The sequence below is a fragment of the Oculina patagonica genome, chromosome 6 (genome assembly GCF_052425735.1).
Source record: "Oculina patagonica isolate OP01 chromosome 6, crgOcupat, whole genome shotgun sequence".
Classification (NCBI taxonomy): Eukaryota; Metazoa; Cnidaria; class Anthozoa; order Scleractinia; family Oculinidae; genus Oculina; species Oculina patagonica.
The window spans coordinates 7,975,673-7,994,503 of record NC_135763.1 but is presented as its reverse complement, the minus strand read 5'-3'; the positions used below and the strand labels follow the sequence as shown (position 1 = coordinate 7,994,503).

The following is an 18,831-nucleotide window of genomic DNA, read 5'->3' as shown; positions in this document are numbered from 1 at the left end:
CACAGTCAGTTTCGACGCCATCTGAATACCTTGACAATGGAAGTGCCACAGAAATGCGTGAAGCAGATGAACGACGCGCTGACAGGAACAAGGGATCAGAGAGCGAAAATGCACAGTTCAGGAGACAAAGATGGGCTTTTTCTTTTCAATGGTGGCAAACGTGGATCAATTGTACCATTAACTGGGGGCGATGGAAAACAAGTCGAAGCTGCCGCAGAAAGGAGAGCGAACCGGGTAAAGCCAAGCAGCAGGCTCTCCCATATGACCGGCAGAGTGATGTGTGAAGGGGCCAAAAAATTGTCGCCGGAAGAAATGGCCTTGTTGGAGATCGACATTTTCAAACCATTGGATTTCTACGAAATTTTATTGAACAGGACGAAAGAAAGCAGTAATGGAAGGATAATCAGTAATCTTAACGAACTGTGAACCGTTGTGTGCAGTTACGTAATAACCAATTTCTACAAGGCTGTGCCTTTTTTGAACGCTGAAGAACTTCTCTATATATCGCTAATCAAATTCTTGATATATTTTTGCGATGTTTATATTTACCATTCGAAGACTGCAGTAAGGCAGCCGAAACTGAGAATGGTACATGTTTTACTTTTTAATCAGAGAACGGTTTCATGCTTTTTTAATCAAAAATTTAATTGGAAATGTAAATAGTGTATGATTTTTGTAAATAGTGTGAAATGATAAAAAAAATCTGAATACTATCTCAATCAATACATGTATTTCATGTAACCACATTGCACGGAAAATATTGTTAAATAGAGTAATTTTTTTTTAAAAATTGTGTTTTCTGGTAACAACTATCTTTATGGCCAAATCGATTTCTTTCCCCCTCCAAACATTTCAGAGTGAAAAAGAATTCTAATCATTCCCTTAAGGATTGTAATAACAATTTTACCCCCCCTTCCCATTCCTCGAACTCCCCGATAACTTAAACTCTCCGATTTCTTAGTCTCCCTGATTTCTCATTTCCCCATTTCCCAATCTCCCCGATTTTTCAAACTCCCCGATTTCTCAATCTCCCTAATTTCTCACGGCTATCAGATTTGTGAACAAACCGAAAGCAGTTTTACCTCCTGTTACATAATCCCCCTGCGTTTGGTTACTTGTGAGTCATGTGCAATAAACACGTTATTGACCTCGTGTTACACAACCCCCTTGTGTTTAGTAACTCGTGAGTTATATGCAGTTTAATAACGCCTGAATGACCTCCTGTTACATAACCCCCTTGTTACGTAATCCCCTTGTTCCTCGCTACTCGTGAGATATGCCCAATTAATGCCTTATTGACCTACTGTTACATAACCCCTTGTGTTTGGTTACTCGTGAGATGGTATGCGCAATTTACGTTTTATTTACCCCCTGTTACATAAAACCCCTTTGTTTGGTTACCCGTGAGTTAGGCGCAATTAACGCCTTATTGATCTCCTACTACCTAACTCCAAGATAAGCTGACATTATAATTATTTAGCTGAAAAATCTGGAAATAACGAGGTAAACAAAAATTGGTCAGGAGCATTTTGTAGTGGGAAACATAAACGCGGTAATACCTTCTCACACCATAAATGGACAAACACAACAAACGACCGGAATGCTGTCATCACCTAAAAAAGCCTTAAATGTACACCTAATTAACAATCTGCGTCACTGAAGCAAGTTTCAAATCAATGTCACAGGAGATAGTGCAGAGTTAAAGGCTAATTTCAACGCTTTCTGGTGGCAACGCAAAAAAATCTGGCAATCAAGTCAACGATAAGCTTACATTATTATCGTTACTACAGCTTACAAATCTGGAAATAATCAGGTAGAAACATGGCACATTTCGTGGCGGGAAACAAAAAAACAAAAACAAGCAAAAACAAAACACGGAAATACCTTAATTAAAAAAGAAGATACTATCAATTTCCTCCAATACCATAAATGGACAATGTAAGTCACTGTTGCTCAAAGATTAAGTAAAAATTTTGTCTGACCACAGTCAGTTTCGACGCCATCTGAATACCTTGACAATGGAAGTGCCACAGAAATGCGTGAAGCAGATGAACGACGCGCTGACAGGAACAAGGGATCAGAGAGCGAAAATGCACAGTTCAGGAGACAAAGATGGGCTTTTTCTTTTCAATGGTGGCAAACGTGGATCAATTGTACCATTAACTGGGGGCGATGGAAAACAAGTCGAAGCTGCCGCAGAAAGGAGAGCGAACCGGGTAAAGCCAAGCAGCAGGCTCTCCCATATGACCGGCAGAGTGATGTGTGAAGGGGCCAAAAAATTGTCGCCGGAAGAAATGGCCTTGTTGGAGATCGACATTTTCAAACCATTGGATTTCTACGAAATTTTATTGAACAGGACGAAAGAAAGCAGTAATGGAAGGATAATCAGTAATCTTAACGAACTGTGAACCGTTGTGTGCAGTTACGTAATAACCAATTTCTACAAGGCTGTGCCTTTTTTGAACGCTGAAGAACTTCTCTATATATCGCTAATCAAATTCTTGATATATTTTTGCGATGTTTATATTTACCATTCGAAGACTGCAGTAAGGCAGCCGAAACTGAGAATGGTACATGTTTTACTTTTTAATCAGAGAACGTTTTCATGCTTTTTTAATCAAAAATTTAATTGGAAACGTAAATAGTGTATGATTTTTGTAAATAGTGTGAAATGATAAAAAAAATCTGAATACTATCTCAATCAATACATGTATTTCATGTAACCACATTGCACGGAAAATATTGTTAAATAAAGTAATTTTTTTTTAAAAATTGTGTTTTCTGGTAACAACTATCTTTATGGCCAAATCGATTTCTTTCCCCCTCCAAACATTTCAGAGTGAAAAAGAATTCTAATCATTCCCTTAAGGATTGTAATAACAATTTTACCCCCCCCCCCCCCTCCCCCCCATTCCTCGAACTCCCCGATAACTCAAACTCTCCGATTTCTTAGTCTCCCTGATTTCTCATTTCCCCATTTCCCAATCTCCCCGATTTTTCAAACTCCCCGATTTCTCAATCTCCCTAATTTCTCACGGCTATCAGATTTGTGAACAAACCGAAAGCAGTTTTACCTCCTGTTACATAATCCCCCTGCGTTTGGTTACTTGTGAGTCATGTGCAATAAACACGTTATTGACCTCGTGTTACACAACCCCCTTGTGTTTAGTAACTCGTGAGTTATATGCAGTTTAATAACGCCTGAATGACCTCCTGTTACATAACCCCCTTGTTACGTAATCCCCTTGTTCCTCGTTACTCGTGAGATATGCCCAATTAACGCCTTATTGACCTACTGTTACATAACCCCTTGTGTTTGGTTACTCGTGAGATGGTATGCGCAATTAACGTTTTATTTACCCCCTGTTACATAACACCCCTGTGTTTGGTTATCTGTGAGTTAGGTGCAATTAACGCCTTATTGATCTCCTACTACCTAACTCCAAGATAAGCTGACATTATAATTATTTAGTTGAAAAATCTGGAAATAACCAGGTAAACAAAAACTGGTCAGGAGCATTTTGTAGTGGGAAACATAAACGCGGTAATACCTTCTCACACCATAAATGGACAAACACAACAAACGACCGGAATGCTGTCATCACCTAAAAAAGCCTTAATGTACACTTAATTAACAATCTGCGTCACTGAAGCAAGTTTCAAAACAATGTCACAGGAGATAGTGCAGAGTTAAAGGCTAATTTCAACGCTTTCTGGTGACAACACAAAAAATCTGGCAATCAAGTCAACGATAAGCTTACATTATTATCATTACTACAGCTTACAAATCTGGAAATAATCAGGTGGAAAACATAGAACATTTCGTGGCGGGAAACGAAAAAACAAAAACAAGCAAAAACAAAACACGGAAATACCTTAAGTAAAAAAGAAGATACTATCAATTTCCTCCAATACCATAAATGGACAATGTAAGTCACTGTTGCTCAAAGATTAAGTATAAATTTTGTCTGACCACAGTCAGTTTCGACGCCATCTGAATACCTTCAATACCTTGACAATGGAAGTGCCACAGAAATGCGTGAAGCAGATGAACGACGCGCTGACAGGAACGAGGGATCAGAAAGCGAAAGTGCACAGTTTTGGAGACAAAGATGGGCTTTTTCTTTTCAATAGTGGCAAACGTGGATCAATTGTCCCATCGATTGGGGGCGATGGAAAACAAGTCGAAGTTGCCGCACAAAGGAGAGCGAACCGGACCAAGCCGAGCAGCAGGCTCTCCTATATGACCGGCAGAGTGATGTGTGAAGGGGCCAAAAAATTGTCGCCGGAAGAAATGGCCTTGTTGGAGATCGACATTTTTAAACCTCTGGATTTCTACGAAATTTTATTGAACAGGACGAAAGAAAGCAGTAATGGAAGGATAATCAGTAATCTCAACGAACTGTAAACCGTTGCGTTCAGTTACGTAATAACCAATTTCTACAACCCTGTACCTTTTTTGAACGCTGAAGAACTTCTCTATACATCGTTAATCAAACCGATAATTTTTTTCACAACATTGATGTGTCGTTAATGATAATTGTTGCTGTTGTTAGTTTACTTTCACTATTCGAAGACTGCAGCAAGGCAGCCGAAACTGAGGTCGGTACATTTTTACTTTTAGCCAGAGAATGTTTACATGTATTTTTAATCGAAAATTTAATTTGAAATGTTAATACAATTTATTTCATGTAACCACCTTTTATAGAAAAATACTGTTAAATAAGTATTTTTAAAAAGGGACTTGTTGTTAATGCTAACAACTATCTCTATGGCCAAATCGATTCCCCTCCTCCCCATCCGTTTAGAGTAAGGGCCTGTTTACATGATTCCGGAATGACTTTCATTCCGGTACGAGTTCATTCCATCCCCATACATTTCTCTGTATCTGTTTACATGATACCGAGACGAAAGTCAAGTCATTCCGGAATGAGTTCATTCCGGTTTTCATTCCGGAATGGAAGTTTCGTTCTGGAATGACATTTCATTCTGATATCATGTAAACACAGAACGAAATTCGTTCGGAGATGAAATCGCAACTCATGAAACCGCATACGGACTCCACAGTTTGAATTCAGAGCGAAAAAACGTAAAAGCATTTACTGTTTAGCCCAAAGAAGCAGCTCTATGGTCAAATTACGCGTTAAAATTGCAGATACGGCCATTAATGGGCACAAAAACATGTTTGCGCGAAACATGCACCATCTTGTTTTGATCTCGCGCGAAACATGCGCCACCTTGTTTTGATCTCGCGCGAACACCGCGCACGTGAAAATGCCTTTGGTTGAACCTGTCGACTCTGTCATGTAAATGCAGAACGAACTTCATTCCGGAACGAGTTTCGTTCCAGAATGAAAGTCATTCCGGAATCATGTAAACAGGCCCTTAAACTTACTCGCTGCTCAAGAATGTACTGGCAATTTTACCTCCGATTTCTCAAACTCCCTGATTTCTCGTGCCAATTTTCATTTCCCCTGGAAAATCGAGAAATTTGTATTCCACTGTACAAAACATAACTTGCGATACAGTAAAAACCCGCGTATAAGAACAAGTGGGTTAAGAACACCCAGGCCTGATTTTAGGAAATAAAGTACCATTTATATAAGAACACATTCAGCCTGAAAAATGAAAGTTGTTCTTATATGGAAAAATATCAAAGATCAACACTACTTTTCTTTGCACACATAATAGTTCCACCCCAATTACAGTACAGTATTGCCTTGATTTATCAATTTTATTAAAATTAAAATACAATTGTGTGCATATATATTGATTTCATCTATTGGAAGCCTAGTTAATGTTCCTTATTTTAAGAAACTTTTTTTAGAACACTTAAGAACACTTACAGGCTGATTTTGCAGATTATAACCCTTTATATAAGAACCAAATCAGCCTGAACCGCCAAAATAGGTGTTCTTATACGCGGGTTTTTACTGTAGTGGTGACTCGTTCATTTGTTTCCAAGAACACACTGTTACACGCTGACATGAAAATCATTAGAAAACAAATACAGAATGGACAAGGACAGTGACTCGAAGATATGCTTACCTCAATGACATTTGTTGGAAAGTGTGCCAGTTCTGCAACGTGAATACCAAAGCTCTGATCACATACCCCTGAAAGAACACAAACAAGGTATTAAAATTTATTGGATTCGGTTATAATGATATCCGTAACCTACCAGCAGAAATACACGCGCGGGCAAAGTCGGCGAAAGAAGCGAGCCGGTGAGAAGTCTCGCCGACTTGTTCTCTCGGATCAGTCACTAATTACGGTCGAGGTTAAGTGTTATCAGCTAACTTACGATGAAAGGAAAATTGCTCGAGGAACAATCGAGACATGTTTAGCTTACTATGTGCATGTTAAGAAGACGCCCATTTATCGCGCGTTAATTCTTGAAAATATGCATTGGGTACTAACTTGACAGATTTTACACAAAATTGGTATCAGATTTGCAGGCTGCATGGCAGGCATAAAAGGGGAGAGAGGGTGGGGGATGAAGGGAAAAACAGGCTTTCAGATTTGTTAACAAAGTTCTAGCAGATAATTCCTTTGATTTCCAGATAACCCCCATTTTGTTTGGCTGCACATTAGTTATACGCAGTAAACGCCTTATTGACCTCGTGAGTTATGCGCAATAAACGCCTTATTGGCCTTGTGAGTTATGCGCAATAGACGCCTTATTGACCTCCTGTGACATAACTCGGTTTTGGGTTATGCGTATCACATCCGTTTCCAGAGCAATTTCTGTGGACTATCCAAACCAATTTTATCCGCTTAACCAAATATTAAGGTACAGTACTCACCGGGTTTAACTTTATATAGAAGCGTTAGAGTCCCACTCGAAGTCATAGCAGTGACATGTAGGTTTGTAACTGTGGCAACTTCATCCGCAAGGGCTGTGAGCTCATGGAAATGAGTAGCAAACAAACAGAAACACTTAATCTTGGTGGCGATATACCTAGGATTTTAACAAGACAATATTTAAGTTTTAAGTTTTCAGAAGAATATGACATATGCGCTAGCTCAGTGGAGCAGGCAAAAAAAGGAACAGAAAAGAAAAGGAAGGAAGGAAATAACAACGAAATGCAAAAAAGTAAGGTATTTCTTTCTCTAATAAGTTCATTCTGGTGCAGTGAGAGAGCTTGGTGTTTCATCTTTGAATTTTCAATTGACGAAGCGGTACGTGACTCGAGTGCAAACGTATCAAAATAATACAAACAAACAAACAAAAAACAAACAAGCAAACAAACACACAAACCATAACAGAAACGAAACGAAGACCGACTGAGGAAAGGTAAGAACAAGAACTAAGGTTAGTTTTTTAATGTCAGTTATTTTAGTCAAAATTCGGTTTCGTTTTGTTGTTACATTTCTTGGGGTTTTGCACCAAAGACAAAGCTTTCCAGGGCGCGAATTCTCGTTTATCATAAATCGTCAACGTGGGCTGCCCGTGAAGCTACTGGCAAACGCAACAGGCAAATCTTACTGTGAAATTGCCCAGGCAAGTCCGAAGCCGTCATAGGTCGACGTTCCTCTCCCCAACTCATCAATGATGATAAGGGAATTCTCTGTGGCAGACTATGGAAAATACAAACAGAAGAAAGAACTAAGTTTTGATTGATGGTTTTATTGTACTGCTGGCAGCCAAAGTGATATTAATAGTGATATGGTCTGCTTGGTTTGAGGTTTACTACAACAGCAAAATTGTTTCAAGTACTACATAAAGATCATTACCCTCAATATTGAAGCAGTTTCCAGCATTTCAGACATAAATGTAGAGACTCCTTTTAACTGGCTGTCTCCAGACCCCACTCGTGCTAAAATGCAATCTGTGATGGAGATCTCGGCCGAGCCACACGGTACGAAACAGCCTAGTTGAGCCATCAGTACAATCACCCCAGTCTGGCAAGGAATAACACGGAAATGAATGTAAATAAAAAGTAAACACTGACAACCGATGGCTTAGAGCGGTTTTCACTTGAGTGTAGAAAGGTATTTGCATTTGCTTGGGTTTTGCATTACTACGCTTAGTAACTGGTTTAAAATCTCGCGCCACTTTCTTAGCCAATCAGATTAATTCCAAAACAACAGTTACTTGCTCACACACGTTTTTCTGCGCTTTGCGGTCGGCTACATGTATTTACTTCGAGTTTTCATTGGTTCTCTGGATTGTCTGTGTTCTTTGTGATTGGCCAGAGTGATTATTTTGGTTTTGGTTTTACGACATTCAATTGAAAACCCCTCTAGGCCGTGAAAGAAATCAAATGTAAGCACAAAAGCACGAGAAGCTGATTTTCCCGGGAAAAAGTGTTGACACCATGCCTTCGTAATGAGTTACAACAGACCTGTCTAATGTAAGTGGATTTTCCTCCCATGTTTGGGCCAGTGATTATCAGGAATTCCTTGTCGCCTACCAGTGGAAGACAAGAATGCATTTAAATGTTTGTTTTAAAGACTAAACCACATTATAATATTGAAAAAAAAAACTGTTGGAGCCTATTGCAAAAGGTTTTTAGTTAACTTGAGCTTTTTCCATACCTCGCTCTAGTGTAATATCATTTGCAATGAAGGCTACATCATCTTGAACTTCAAGGCAGGGATGTCTTGCCATCTCAAGCTTCATGTGCCCCTCCCCTGAAAAACGAAAGATAACAAAGAAAGATGTTGTACAACGACGACACTAATATTACTGTGGTGTAGATTATGCGTACATCACACAGAGGCCTTGTGTATCCCAGCTTTAAGAAAGAAGCTGAGTCAACTATCATTTATGAAAAAAGTGTGTCTTCTTTGTGGAAAAGTTGGATTCACTGAACTAAGCCAAAAAACACAGGAATTTATCCATGCCTAGAAGAATACAGCCAATCAGAAGCCTAGAAAGCTGTTGCATATTCTGCGGTATTCCACGGGTCGTATTCCATGAAAGTTTTCCGGCGTTCATCACGGCTTCTAAGTTTTTCTGCCGCGGAAAGCCAAGCCGGCACCACACGCCATTTCTTTCATTCAGCTCAGTTTAGATTTTGCGAGAAACTGTTCAAACTTGCATGAATTCGACATTCTACAGTTTAATCTAAGAAAAATCCTGATACTGCAGATAAAAAACGTTACGCAGACGTGGAGGAATTTGCCAAACAGTGACCGGAAACCCAGGAAGAACGGTAGAGTAAACAGATTGTTATCTTCAGGTTTGAAAAGATTAAAATAGGTTGGAAACGGATTTAACTTAAAAAAAGATTTAACCCGCAACATACGCACTCGCCACACCTCTAACAAGCTTACCTTTAGGAGTAATTTTAGGACGAACATAAGGAATAGGGGCATTAGCAGACACATGTGCAAAACTAAAAAAAACATAAAAATAAACAAGTTAAGCAGTGAAAAATGTTAACCAGTAAAAAAAAAAAAACAAAAAAAAAAACTAAAAAACCTAGACACTGAATCAGAAAATTTTGTTTTTTGCGTCATAGTGAAAGGATCTCTAGCATTAACCTTCAGTACCACGATACCCAAACCTCGATTTCAACAATTTAAATTTGCATGCTCAACCTCTTTAAATAATATTACACTGGAGCCCTGCTCTACGGACACCAGCTTAAAACGGACACGCCGATATAAAGGACAGCTTCATTTGTCCTGACGAAAAGCACACATATTCTTACTAAAATTAACCCATTTATTACGGACAGTGGACACTTTTCTGTGTCCCGAGTGACAAACTCTTATACATCGTTAACCCGCTTTGCGGACACTGTTTATCTGTGCACGTTATAGAGTTTCAACAACAGTAAAGTAATTTTAGCCTAAGGGTATAAGTGAATGCGCATATGAGCGGAACGTTTCCCTAGTTTTAACTTGTCAGAACTTGTCAGAAAAGTAAAGTCGCGGACCTTTTCAACGGATTTCAAGAGCAGTACTATTTAGAGAGTATGATAAATGACCATAAGGGTTCCATTGTTTAAACTTGTTACAGTTACAGTACAATTGAACAACGTTTTGTTGCCGTAAAAATGACTGCCTTCGTCTGTGTGTCGATAATACTGACAACCCGAAACAGACACTTTGGCATGTCCTCTCGGTGTCTGTACTTACGGGGTTCCACTGTATTACTTATTGTGATTATCAGAAAAGTCACCTTATCAAGGCATCAAGCTGTGCAAAGATGTCACTCAACATTTGCATGGGTTCACTGTAACCTCCTGTTAACAAAAAAATCAAAATGAAATTCAATCTTAGAGCCACCAGATATTGCAAAAGGTTGTGATAATCCTGGGATTTTGTGGATTCAGTTCAATAATAGGATGTTACGCCATCATAGTTGACTGTCCTCCCTGTAGTTTGACAGACTTCTGCAATATCATTATTAAACCCTAAAAACAGTTCTTGACAGTTGTGGATTTAAAACTTACCAATCAAGTTTCAGTGGGCATAAAAACACTAAATGTGTTCTGTCATTCATATAGTTACGTTCATGTATGTCAGTTTTATAACTCCAAATATTGACAAAGGTATGTGCATGGTATTAATTGCAGTTGGTTGGAACTATAATCAAGTTATAAATTGTATGATTCTAAGTATTAAGTTAGTATTATTATGTGGAGTAAGTATAGAATAATAAACATACATTGTAAGTTCTCTAGGCATATTTGTCAGGTTTCTCAAACAACTTGGCACTTGGTGAGTGAACATACAGAATCTTCTTGCCAAAAAATACAACTGACACAGTGACTTGGCATACAAACGTTTTACTTTTGACATTTGTATGTTGAATATGCATAACACTTTCTCTACTTCTGAAATAGCAGCATCTAGACATACCAGCCACTTTAATCACTTCATTGGCAAGTTTACTTTGCACTTCATTGTAGGTTTCTTTGAATGCTTGGAATTGCTCATTGAGTTGTCTCAAGGTGGAATTGTTGAATCTTATTCCATCTTTCCTTGTGTCTATTGTGGTGAAGCGCTTGTTGTTTCTTAATGCTTTTTCTTCCTAAAGATCAAGAAGCCATAAAAAATAACGTAAAGTTCAGCCATTGAAGATTCCCACTCTCTTAAAAGAGTAATTTATTTGCATTTGTGTTGGTTTCACATTTACCATACTTAATAAGGGGCCATTAACTTCCAATGCTGCCTACTGTATTAAAATTAGAAAAGAAGCCACATCAGTTCTAGCTGGTTTTCATGTGGGTCCTCTAACCAGGTTGAATTGCAATTTGGAAATGTTGCTCTTTGTGACGGGAGGAGAAACGGAGAACCCAGAGAAAAACCCTTAGAGCAAGGCGAGAACCAACAACAAACATATCCTTGCTCCCCCTGCAATGAACTTGTAGAAAGTGTAGAAAGACCACAAGGCAGTATGGCGTGAGTTGGTGCTTTTTGAGCTACAAGCAGAGCTGGAAACAAATGTGGGGTTGCAAAGAAGGTAGCTCAAGCCTTGACCAGTTGAACTCTACCAGATAGCTGAGGGAGACCAAGGACAACATGATAAATGGAAAAATAAATTTCCTTGTGCTGCGTGGCACTTGTAAAAGTACAAAAAAATAATAAAGTTCTCACTAAATGAGTTGAAAGTGCCTAAAAATGTTAAAAGTTACAGACGTTTCGGGCTTAGCCCTTTATCAGTGGAAAGTCAGGATTTCAGTTAAAAATGCTCGCTTGCGCCATGAAAACAAATTCAGCACGTCTGGATCTTTTAACATTTTTAGGCACTTTCAACTCATTTAGTGAGAACTATATTATTTTTTTGTACAATGACAACATGGTCTGGCTTAATGGTTTCTAAGCTAGCTAGCTGGTAGGAATCTAATACATGGAAGAAGATAGGCCCTAATAGGGTACATGCAAAGTGGGGAAAAGAGTAAGCACATGGCGTGGGTCAGTGTATTCTGAGCTTGGAAATAAAAAGAGACTAACATGTGAAACAATAAAAAAGGAACTACAATGTAAGATGAATAATAAATGAAAGCAAAAGAAGAAATGGTGCAAGTAATGATCTTCTAAGATAAAATAGATGAATTTAGCTAGCATTGGCTGCAACAAATAAGGAAGTGGTAGCTTAAGACTGGAGTGGACGGCTCCATCAGGTAAGAGGGGGTAAGAGATAAGCATAAATCATTAAAAGTTATCAACTTACCTTTTTTGTTATCCTAAAGAAATAACCATACTGGTTATTGGTTTCCAGTTTTATTGACTTTCCTGCTTCAAGACCGAGGTCTCTGGCAGCCTGTAGTGAAAGAGGATAAACAAAACAGCAAAGTGTAAATGTAAATATTAAGCTAAACAACCTCATCTACCATCATGCCACCCTCTTTGTATCTTATGACATAGCCATGGTAACATCTGTTAATCATTAAAAGCTTCACATGTTTAGGAAAAACAGCTGCAAGCCATACGGTTGTATCATCTTGCAATGAATAACAGTAGACAATAAATTCTCAGAACAAACAGTTGCATGTCAAGGTAGGTGATAAGTGAGGGGAAATGGCATTTTAAAGAAATGTCCAGGAAAGCTCACTGCTCAACTAATGAGAAAAAAATACCACAATTATACTGGTTATACTAGCCTTGTTCAATTCCACTGGTATCTGCTCTAGTATCTCATCCATCTTTTCCCTACATTCTAAAGACAAATGCTGGGCATGTTTAAAATTATTCATATTAGTACAAGAATTATAATACAGTAAAACCGGTTACCAAAGGGACACCTTATAATAATATAATAATAATAGTTTATTCAAACTCTTTTGCAGTTAAAAGAAACTGAATTATCGAGTGACACTTACATGAAATGAAAAGTCTACTATTTACAATTAAAAATCTATCAAAAAAGGACTAATTACAAAAAGTATCGAAATGTGAAAAAGCTTTCAGCTCTCTTTGTCCTACATGTTATGGCATTATTATACAGGTAAAACTTTGGCGCTTTCTGCCTTACATTATACTTAGACTCTATCAGTGCTGGTCTCGGTAGCAGATGGTGAATAGGATGTTCATCTGACTTCATTTGATTCATGTATTTACCGCATAAGTCTTCTCTTCTAGTGTCCATTCTAACTAATTGAGCTAGCTGTAAGGCATGAGCATATGATTCGGCTTCAGGATAAATGATGTGAAGCGCCCTTTTTTGTATCCGCTCTATTGCATCAGAGAGGTAGCCAGGAATGGCCTGCCAGACTGGGGCAGCATACTCTAAAACAGGCCGGACTGTACTTAAATAGATCTTCAGAGTATTTGCTTGGCTAACGCCGGCTCTACGTAAGACTCTAAGCGAATATAACTTCTTACAAGCTTTCTTAGTTATATAGTCGATATGACAGTTCCACTTTAAGTCTTTGTCCATAATAACACCAAGAATCTTATAGGTGTTTACACACTCAATAATATATCTGTTAGTTATCAAGGAACTTCATCATACCTCTAGAAAGAGAAAAAATATATAAAAGAACATCTTCATGAATTTGCACATTCGATGCAAACGTGACCATGAGTTCAGTAAATCTCAAACATTTGTTTGAATGCAATGGTTTTCTTTTTTGTAATATTTAAATATTACTACCTTAAAATTTTGCAAAAGTTCAAGGAATTGCAAAAGGTGATGCAAAACTTGCCTTACGATGATAACTGAATGGAATGCCATAACTGGGCTGGCATAGTATTATAGTTACATGTAAACCAGCTCACCATCCAAACTTATTAACCATACCTTGCAGTCCTTCATCGAAAGAAGCCTTGATCAAATACTCATGGTTTTCTACTTGTTCCAGGTCTACTGTGGTTTCCACCAACTCACTAAACTTTTGAAAGTCCTGCACAAGATCCTGTGAAATGGTAAAATTACTCCTTTTAGTAACAAACTATTACAAATCAGAAACTCTAGGACTATTCATAGAGCTGAAAAATTGATTTCAGACATATATTTTTGTATGGTATATTTTATATCATTACTCGCACAGAGCTCTGAGGAAATCCATATACTACATCACCTTTAATGGTGTTGTAAAACATTCACATATTAGTTCATTGTGGTTTCCTTGATAACCAGTGAGAATGTCTGTAAAAGCAGGCATTCTGTGAAGTGCTTGGTAGACTCTAACGCAGTCCTGTTGGAAAAAAGTTTTATAAGTCATCACTAACAGTGTAATGCCTCTTAAATGTTTAGCAGCCAAATCTTCTGAATTCAAACAACTCTGCTAAACATACAATGCCCAAATAACAATACTTTGCTATGTTGTAGACAATTGATTAGCACCTTACAACAAGAAATATATAACAGTACATGTACATGACCTGCAAACTTGCTTTCTGTCTCTGGAATTTCTTGGCTAATCTTGAAAAATCAGGGACTTTGCGTAGTTCTTCCTGTAGGAACATAACGTAACAGCAACATTAATAGAAAAGTTGTGCCGCATCCCTTTTAATAAAACAAAGTGACCTCAGTAATAATACAGCAAGTAAAGGTTTTGTGTAGACTACCAAAAGCTAAATAATGTAAAGAACAATTCTTTGTGCCATCAGAACACAGTTATCATTTACTCTCTCTGTCACAATGAATACTATATCCATTAATGGTTACACATGTAATATAATGCCTCACAAGTAATAAACTGAGTACACAGATATCCAATACCAGTAATAAACCACAATTTTTAACTTTAACTATGGTCACTCACAGCTGCTTAGGGTAGCTGTTGTCCTGAGAGTAAGATATATTTGCAGTTTACACTCCTGAAGTTTGTTAGCAAAGGGTTTGAGAAATTCACTCCTGAATTAACCAAGAGAAATGTTCACACAAATACAAACTTATTATTTTGGATGAATTGTTGAAAGCTGGCATCTCCTCATCCTTTCTATGCTTTGTTTATTTAACTTCTGGTAGTCCACACAAAACCCTATATTAATTGGCTGTTTCATATTTACCACAAATAAAATTCATTCAAGTGAAGCACTAAAACAACACACCTGGATTGTTTGTCTCAATTCGGTGTCTTCAAAAAATACTTCAACTATATCAAGTCTTTCCTCTGTAAAGAAAAAGGTTTAAAAAATGATTTTTTTACAAAACAAACATGATTGGCAAATCCTAGTTTTGTACCTTAAGGACATAACTACCAAACATAAAGATTTACTTGCCTATTTTGTTTTTGTCCATCAAAGGTTGTTTTACCCACTGTGCCACCAATCTCTGACCCTGAGCTGTCTTGCACTTATTTAAAAGGCCAACCACACACATACTCTTGTTCCCTCCTTTAATGGCAAAACAAAACTTTGCTGTGAAATTTGGGACTACTGCGCGTGCACGATGAGCATGGATTTGATGAGCAACAACATACAAAGTAACGTTGCTTAATATTATTGTTCAAGGTTAGTAAAGCAACACACCAGCTAACAGGTTACTAAAAGACCTACAGGATTTTGTAATACGTACAGCAAATTCTAGCTAAATGCCAAATGCAAAGAATGACACTGATCTTCTGTCTTATCTGTAAACAGATTAATATGTCAGACATCCAAACCATGTTTATTTGCAAGGTTACAAGTATGTGGCCATGACTCATTAATACACCTGTGGCATGGGTGAGACAGCATTAAATTAATAAACTGTGCAAACTTAGAGTCAAGATGCTCTACTGTGACCTTTTAAACAATTTGCATTCAGTAAGACGTGTTGCCACTTTTTAATGAGGCTAAATGGAATTTAGGCAAGGTTGAAACCAAGCCAATGCAGCGGTTTTATTAATATTATGTGGGGTTCCAGGAAGGTTTGCTGGGGCAATGCCATGTGATTTGCTTGCATTGCCTCATGTCAGGTTTTAAGCTATGCTTAATAGTATGTTTTCCAAGATTTACCATCTAAAGGATTTGGAAGAAGATTAAGAGCCCTGACAGCTGCAGCATCAAGCTTCATGAACTGTGTAAGGTCAAATGTACTCAGATGAAACTGGCTGAAGTTTGACTCATCTGCAAGGAACTGTTACAAAAAGATAGTTAAATTAGATTAAAAGCACTGGCATTTTTATTAAACAACCTCTTTAAAAGTGGGAAGTGTAATAAACCTTAGTATGAGTCCCGGTCAATTTTTCGGGAAAACAAACCTGCTGTGCAACAAAGATTCCTTATGGACACAATATATGCGATGGCTAAATATTTAATGGGTAGTTAGTCATTTTTGCAAATTTGTCATTAATTACAGGACTAAAACTACTCAATATGGAGGCTTAAGCGCACAAGACTTCCTTGTCTATGATGTTATTTCCTGTGAAACATGATTTACTATTATTAATAGTCGAATTGAACTGTGGGCATCATCCTCCTTACTGCCTCTCCTAGTTTACTTTTTTCCTTAGTGGCCATTTGGCCACCAACTACTCAAGTTTTGGTCGCCAGTGAAAAATTTTAGTCACCAAATTAAGCTGATGCTTTCAATCATTCCTCTCAATTTTAGTCGCCAGGCTGGCGACCTTGGTTAAAATTTAGTCGCCAGCTCCAAAATTTTAGTCGCCATGGCAACTAAAATGGTCTTAACTTGGAGGGTTGCTCTCTTTAGCCGAACATAGGTGCAAAACATCCATTAACAGTTCTTACCAAAATCTGTGAACATGTTTAGTATGTAACTGGAAACGTTATTGCTCATGAACATTCTTGAGCTTGGCTTAAGGTACAAAATTAAATATTAACAGCTACTGTGGTAAAAAAATTACCTCCAAGTACTTGATTAATGCAGCTAGTGCAGCTGTAGCTTGTGTCAAGTCCATCTCAGCTGTCAAATGTTAAGATCATGTGTTCTTTTAGTCACAGGAATAAAATATTAACAAATTTTATACAATTATGTACCTTGTTGCCAACGAGACAGCCGAGCCAAAAGGCGAGGCTGTCGAGGCGGCAGAATCATAGAGCCGTGTGCGTATGAGTGTATAGGCAGAGAAAATCTTAAGTTCTGCGTAAGGGACTTTTTTTTTTTACCATATTTGGGTGTAAGTAAACCCCATATTTGGGTTGTATTGTTCTTCCCAACTGGTTCCCAGTCTCTCACTCCTTGCTAGAGAGCAAATGACCAAAATGGCGTCCACGCGGCTCGCTGTTAAAATTTTCAATGTGGTCATTCATCCCTTTACCGATAAATACACCTTTAGGGAATTATAAATCGAAAGAGAATACCGTACAGAATATTCGACCGCCGAAAAAAACGAACATCAAGGTCTTTAAAGCGATGAAATAATCTTTCAACTTTGGAGTCCTTTGATGTACGATCGAAGAGAGACATGAAAATCAAAAGCGGACTGTTGACTTCAAATAGAGTTTTCTTGACTTATGAGAATGCTGAAGTCGGGTAAATGCTTCCTTTTAGTGTTTATTGTGTTTATAGTAATTGTTTGACCGATGATTTATTCCAAATCAAATACCGTTTATATTTTATTTGGCACGCATTTTCGCTCCGCGTAGGAATAACATCAATACAAAGCGATGCTCACTAAAATTACTACATGTCATACACACAAGAAAGTCAAAAGTTTTTTGCTTCTACATTTTGTGACATTTTAACGTTGAAAAGAATTTAAAGATTTGTCAAGAGTTATCAATCTGTCAAACCCGTAGCCTGCGTAGCAGACATCTGTGTACGTTTTTTAGTGTGTTTAAAAGAGTGCGCGATCGCGAGAATACGCGCGCTGGAAACTATGGTGCCTGCTACGCAGGCTATCAAGCCTGTGTCATTTATGAAGACTATGAACACCAGAGAAATAGCACTTTTTTTCGCATATTACCTAAAATACAATTTACCATATTTTGGTCATTTCAAATATAGTTCTATCAAAAACCATTCAATATCTGTTCTTATGAACAAACATGAGTATTTCGCTCGTTGGCACTTACCGATAGGTACAACTAGTATTAAGCTCCAATGTAATCGTGACTTGGAATGAATATTTCCCACTTGATATATTTATTTATTTTCTTTATTCCCATCGCCAGTCTGTTTAGGTGATGATACCACCATTGGAATTTTACAGACTAATGGTAAAAAAGCTGTCCAAAATGACAACATGAGCTACAGTAAAGTAAAATAAATGGCACGCAATGCATGCAGAAGCGATGACGCTTCACAAAGGGTCTTACATAATTTTGAGGAAATTTGTCAAAACTTATCGTAAATAAAAGTACAGCTGACACCTTGTGGGTGAAAAAGACTGTTATCCAACTGCAGCTTACATTTTTCAAACATAAGCAATGTTAGTGCATAGTGATTGTATAAATAGCATAGTTGAGATCTGATTGAATTTAAAAAAAATACAGTACTTATAAATTCACAGGCAAAGGATGCAATAATACATTTTCTTTGTAGATTTGCTCAGTTGAACAACAGTTATATTTTATTTTATATTTTTATTTTTTTTTTTTGGATTTCCCTATGTTGCAATTGTCTCAACAGAGATTGTGTTATATTATAGTGTGACATCTGATGAACGACATACGATACGCACAAGCAAGCTTTTAAAGAAAGGTCAAACGGTCTCTTGCTCACAGCAGCCCTTTACGTCGAATCCCGATAACTCGAACCTCCAAGGGAAATCGAAAAAGGTTCGAGATATCGGGAGTTCGAGTTATCGAGGGTAAAATTAGTAAGAAAATGACCTGAAGGGGAATTGAAAAAAGTTCGAGTTAGCGGGAGTTCGAGTTACTGAGGGTTTGAGTTATCAGGATTCAACGTATATTATAAGAATTAGAAATTTCTGTCTACTGAATATAATAAATCCCATCATTTATAATTAATCTCTTTCGTTTATACATTGTAGTGTTCCATTCTAACTGCATGGGAGTATTTTACTTTTGTGTTCT

General features: G+C 37.7%; 1 protein-coding gene and 1 long non-coding RNA gene across 2 annotated transcripts in view; one reads left to right on the top strand and one right to left on the bottom strand.

Annotated features, from left to right (window-relative positions):
• The window catches only part of LOC144658463 (DNA mismatch repair protein Msh2-like), a 47,519-nt gene that overhangs the window by 22,522 nt on the left and 6,166 nt on the right, over positions 1 to 18,831 (bottom strand). Inside the window, exons 10-27 of the mRNA XM_078518871.1 lie at positions 16,698 to 16,756; positions 15,847 to 15,967; positions 15,130 to 15,243; positions 14,959 to 15,020; positions 14,287 to 14,358; positions 13,983 to 14,099; positions 13,703 to 13,817; positions 12,564 to 12,619; positions 12,134 to 12,223; positions 10,819 to 10,990; positions 10,136 to 10,199; positions 9,283 to 9,344; positions 8,542 to 8,637; positions 8,349 to 8,413; positions 7,738 to 7,905; positions 7,490 to 7,581; positions 6,807 to 6,961; positions 6,049 to 6,116 (exon numbers count right to left, since the gene is read on the bottom strand). Coding sequence (XP_078374997.1) covers positions 6,049 to 6,116; positions 6,807 to 6,961; positions 7,490 to 7,581; positions 7,738 to 7,905; positions 8,349 to 8,413; positions 8,542 to 8,637; positions 9,283 to 9,344; positions 10,136 to 10,199; positions 10,819 to 10,990; positions 12,134 to 12,223; positions 12,564 to 12,619; positions 13,703 to 13,817; positions 13,983 to 14,099; positions 14,287 to 14,358; positions 14,959 to 15,020; positions 15,130 to 15,243; positions 15,847 to 15,967; positions 16,698 to 16,756 — 1,748 coding nt within the window. The remainder of the gene's footprint in view (positions 1 to 6,048; positions 6,117 to 6,806; positions 6,962 to 7,489; positions 7,582 to 7,737; positions 7,906 to 8,348; positions 8,414 to 8,541; positions 8,638 to 9,282; positions 9,345 to 10,135; positions 10,200 to 10,818; positions 10,991 to 12,133; positions 12,224 to 12,563; positions 12,620 to 13,702; positions 13,818 to 13,982; positions 14,100 to 14,286; positions 14,359 to 14,958; positions 15,021 to 15,129; positions 15,244 to 15,846; positions 15,968 to 16,697; positions 16,757 to 18,831) is intronic.
• The window catches only part of LOC144658517 (uncharacterized), a 108,499-nt gene continuing 106,502 nt past the window's right edge, over positions 16,835 to 18,831 (top strand). Inside the window, exon 1 of the long non-coding RNA XR_013571735.1 lies at positions 16,835 to 16,896. This is a non-coding gene — a long non-coding RNA (uncharacterized LOC144658517). The remainder of the gene's footprint in view (positions 16,897 to 18,831) is intronic.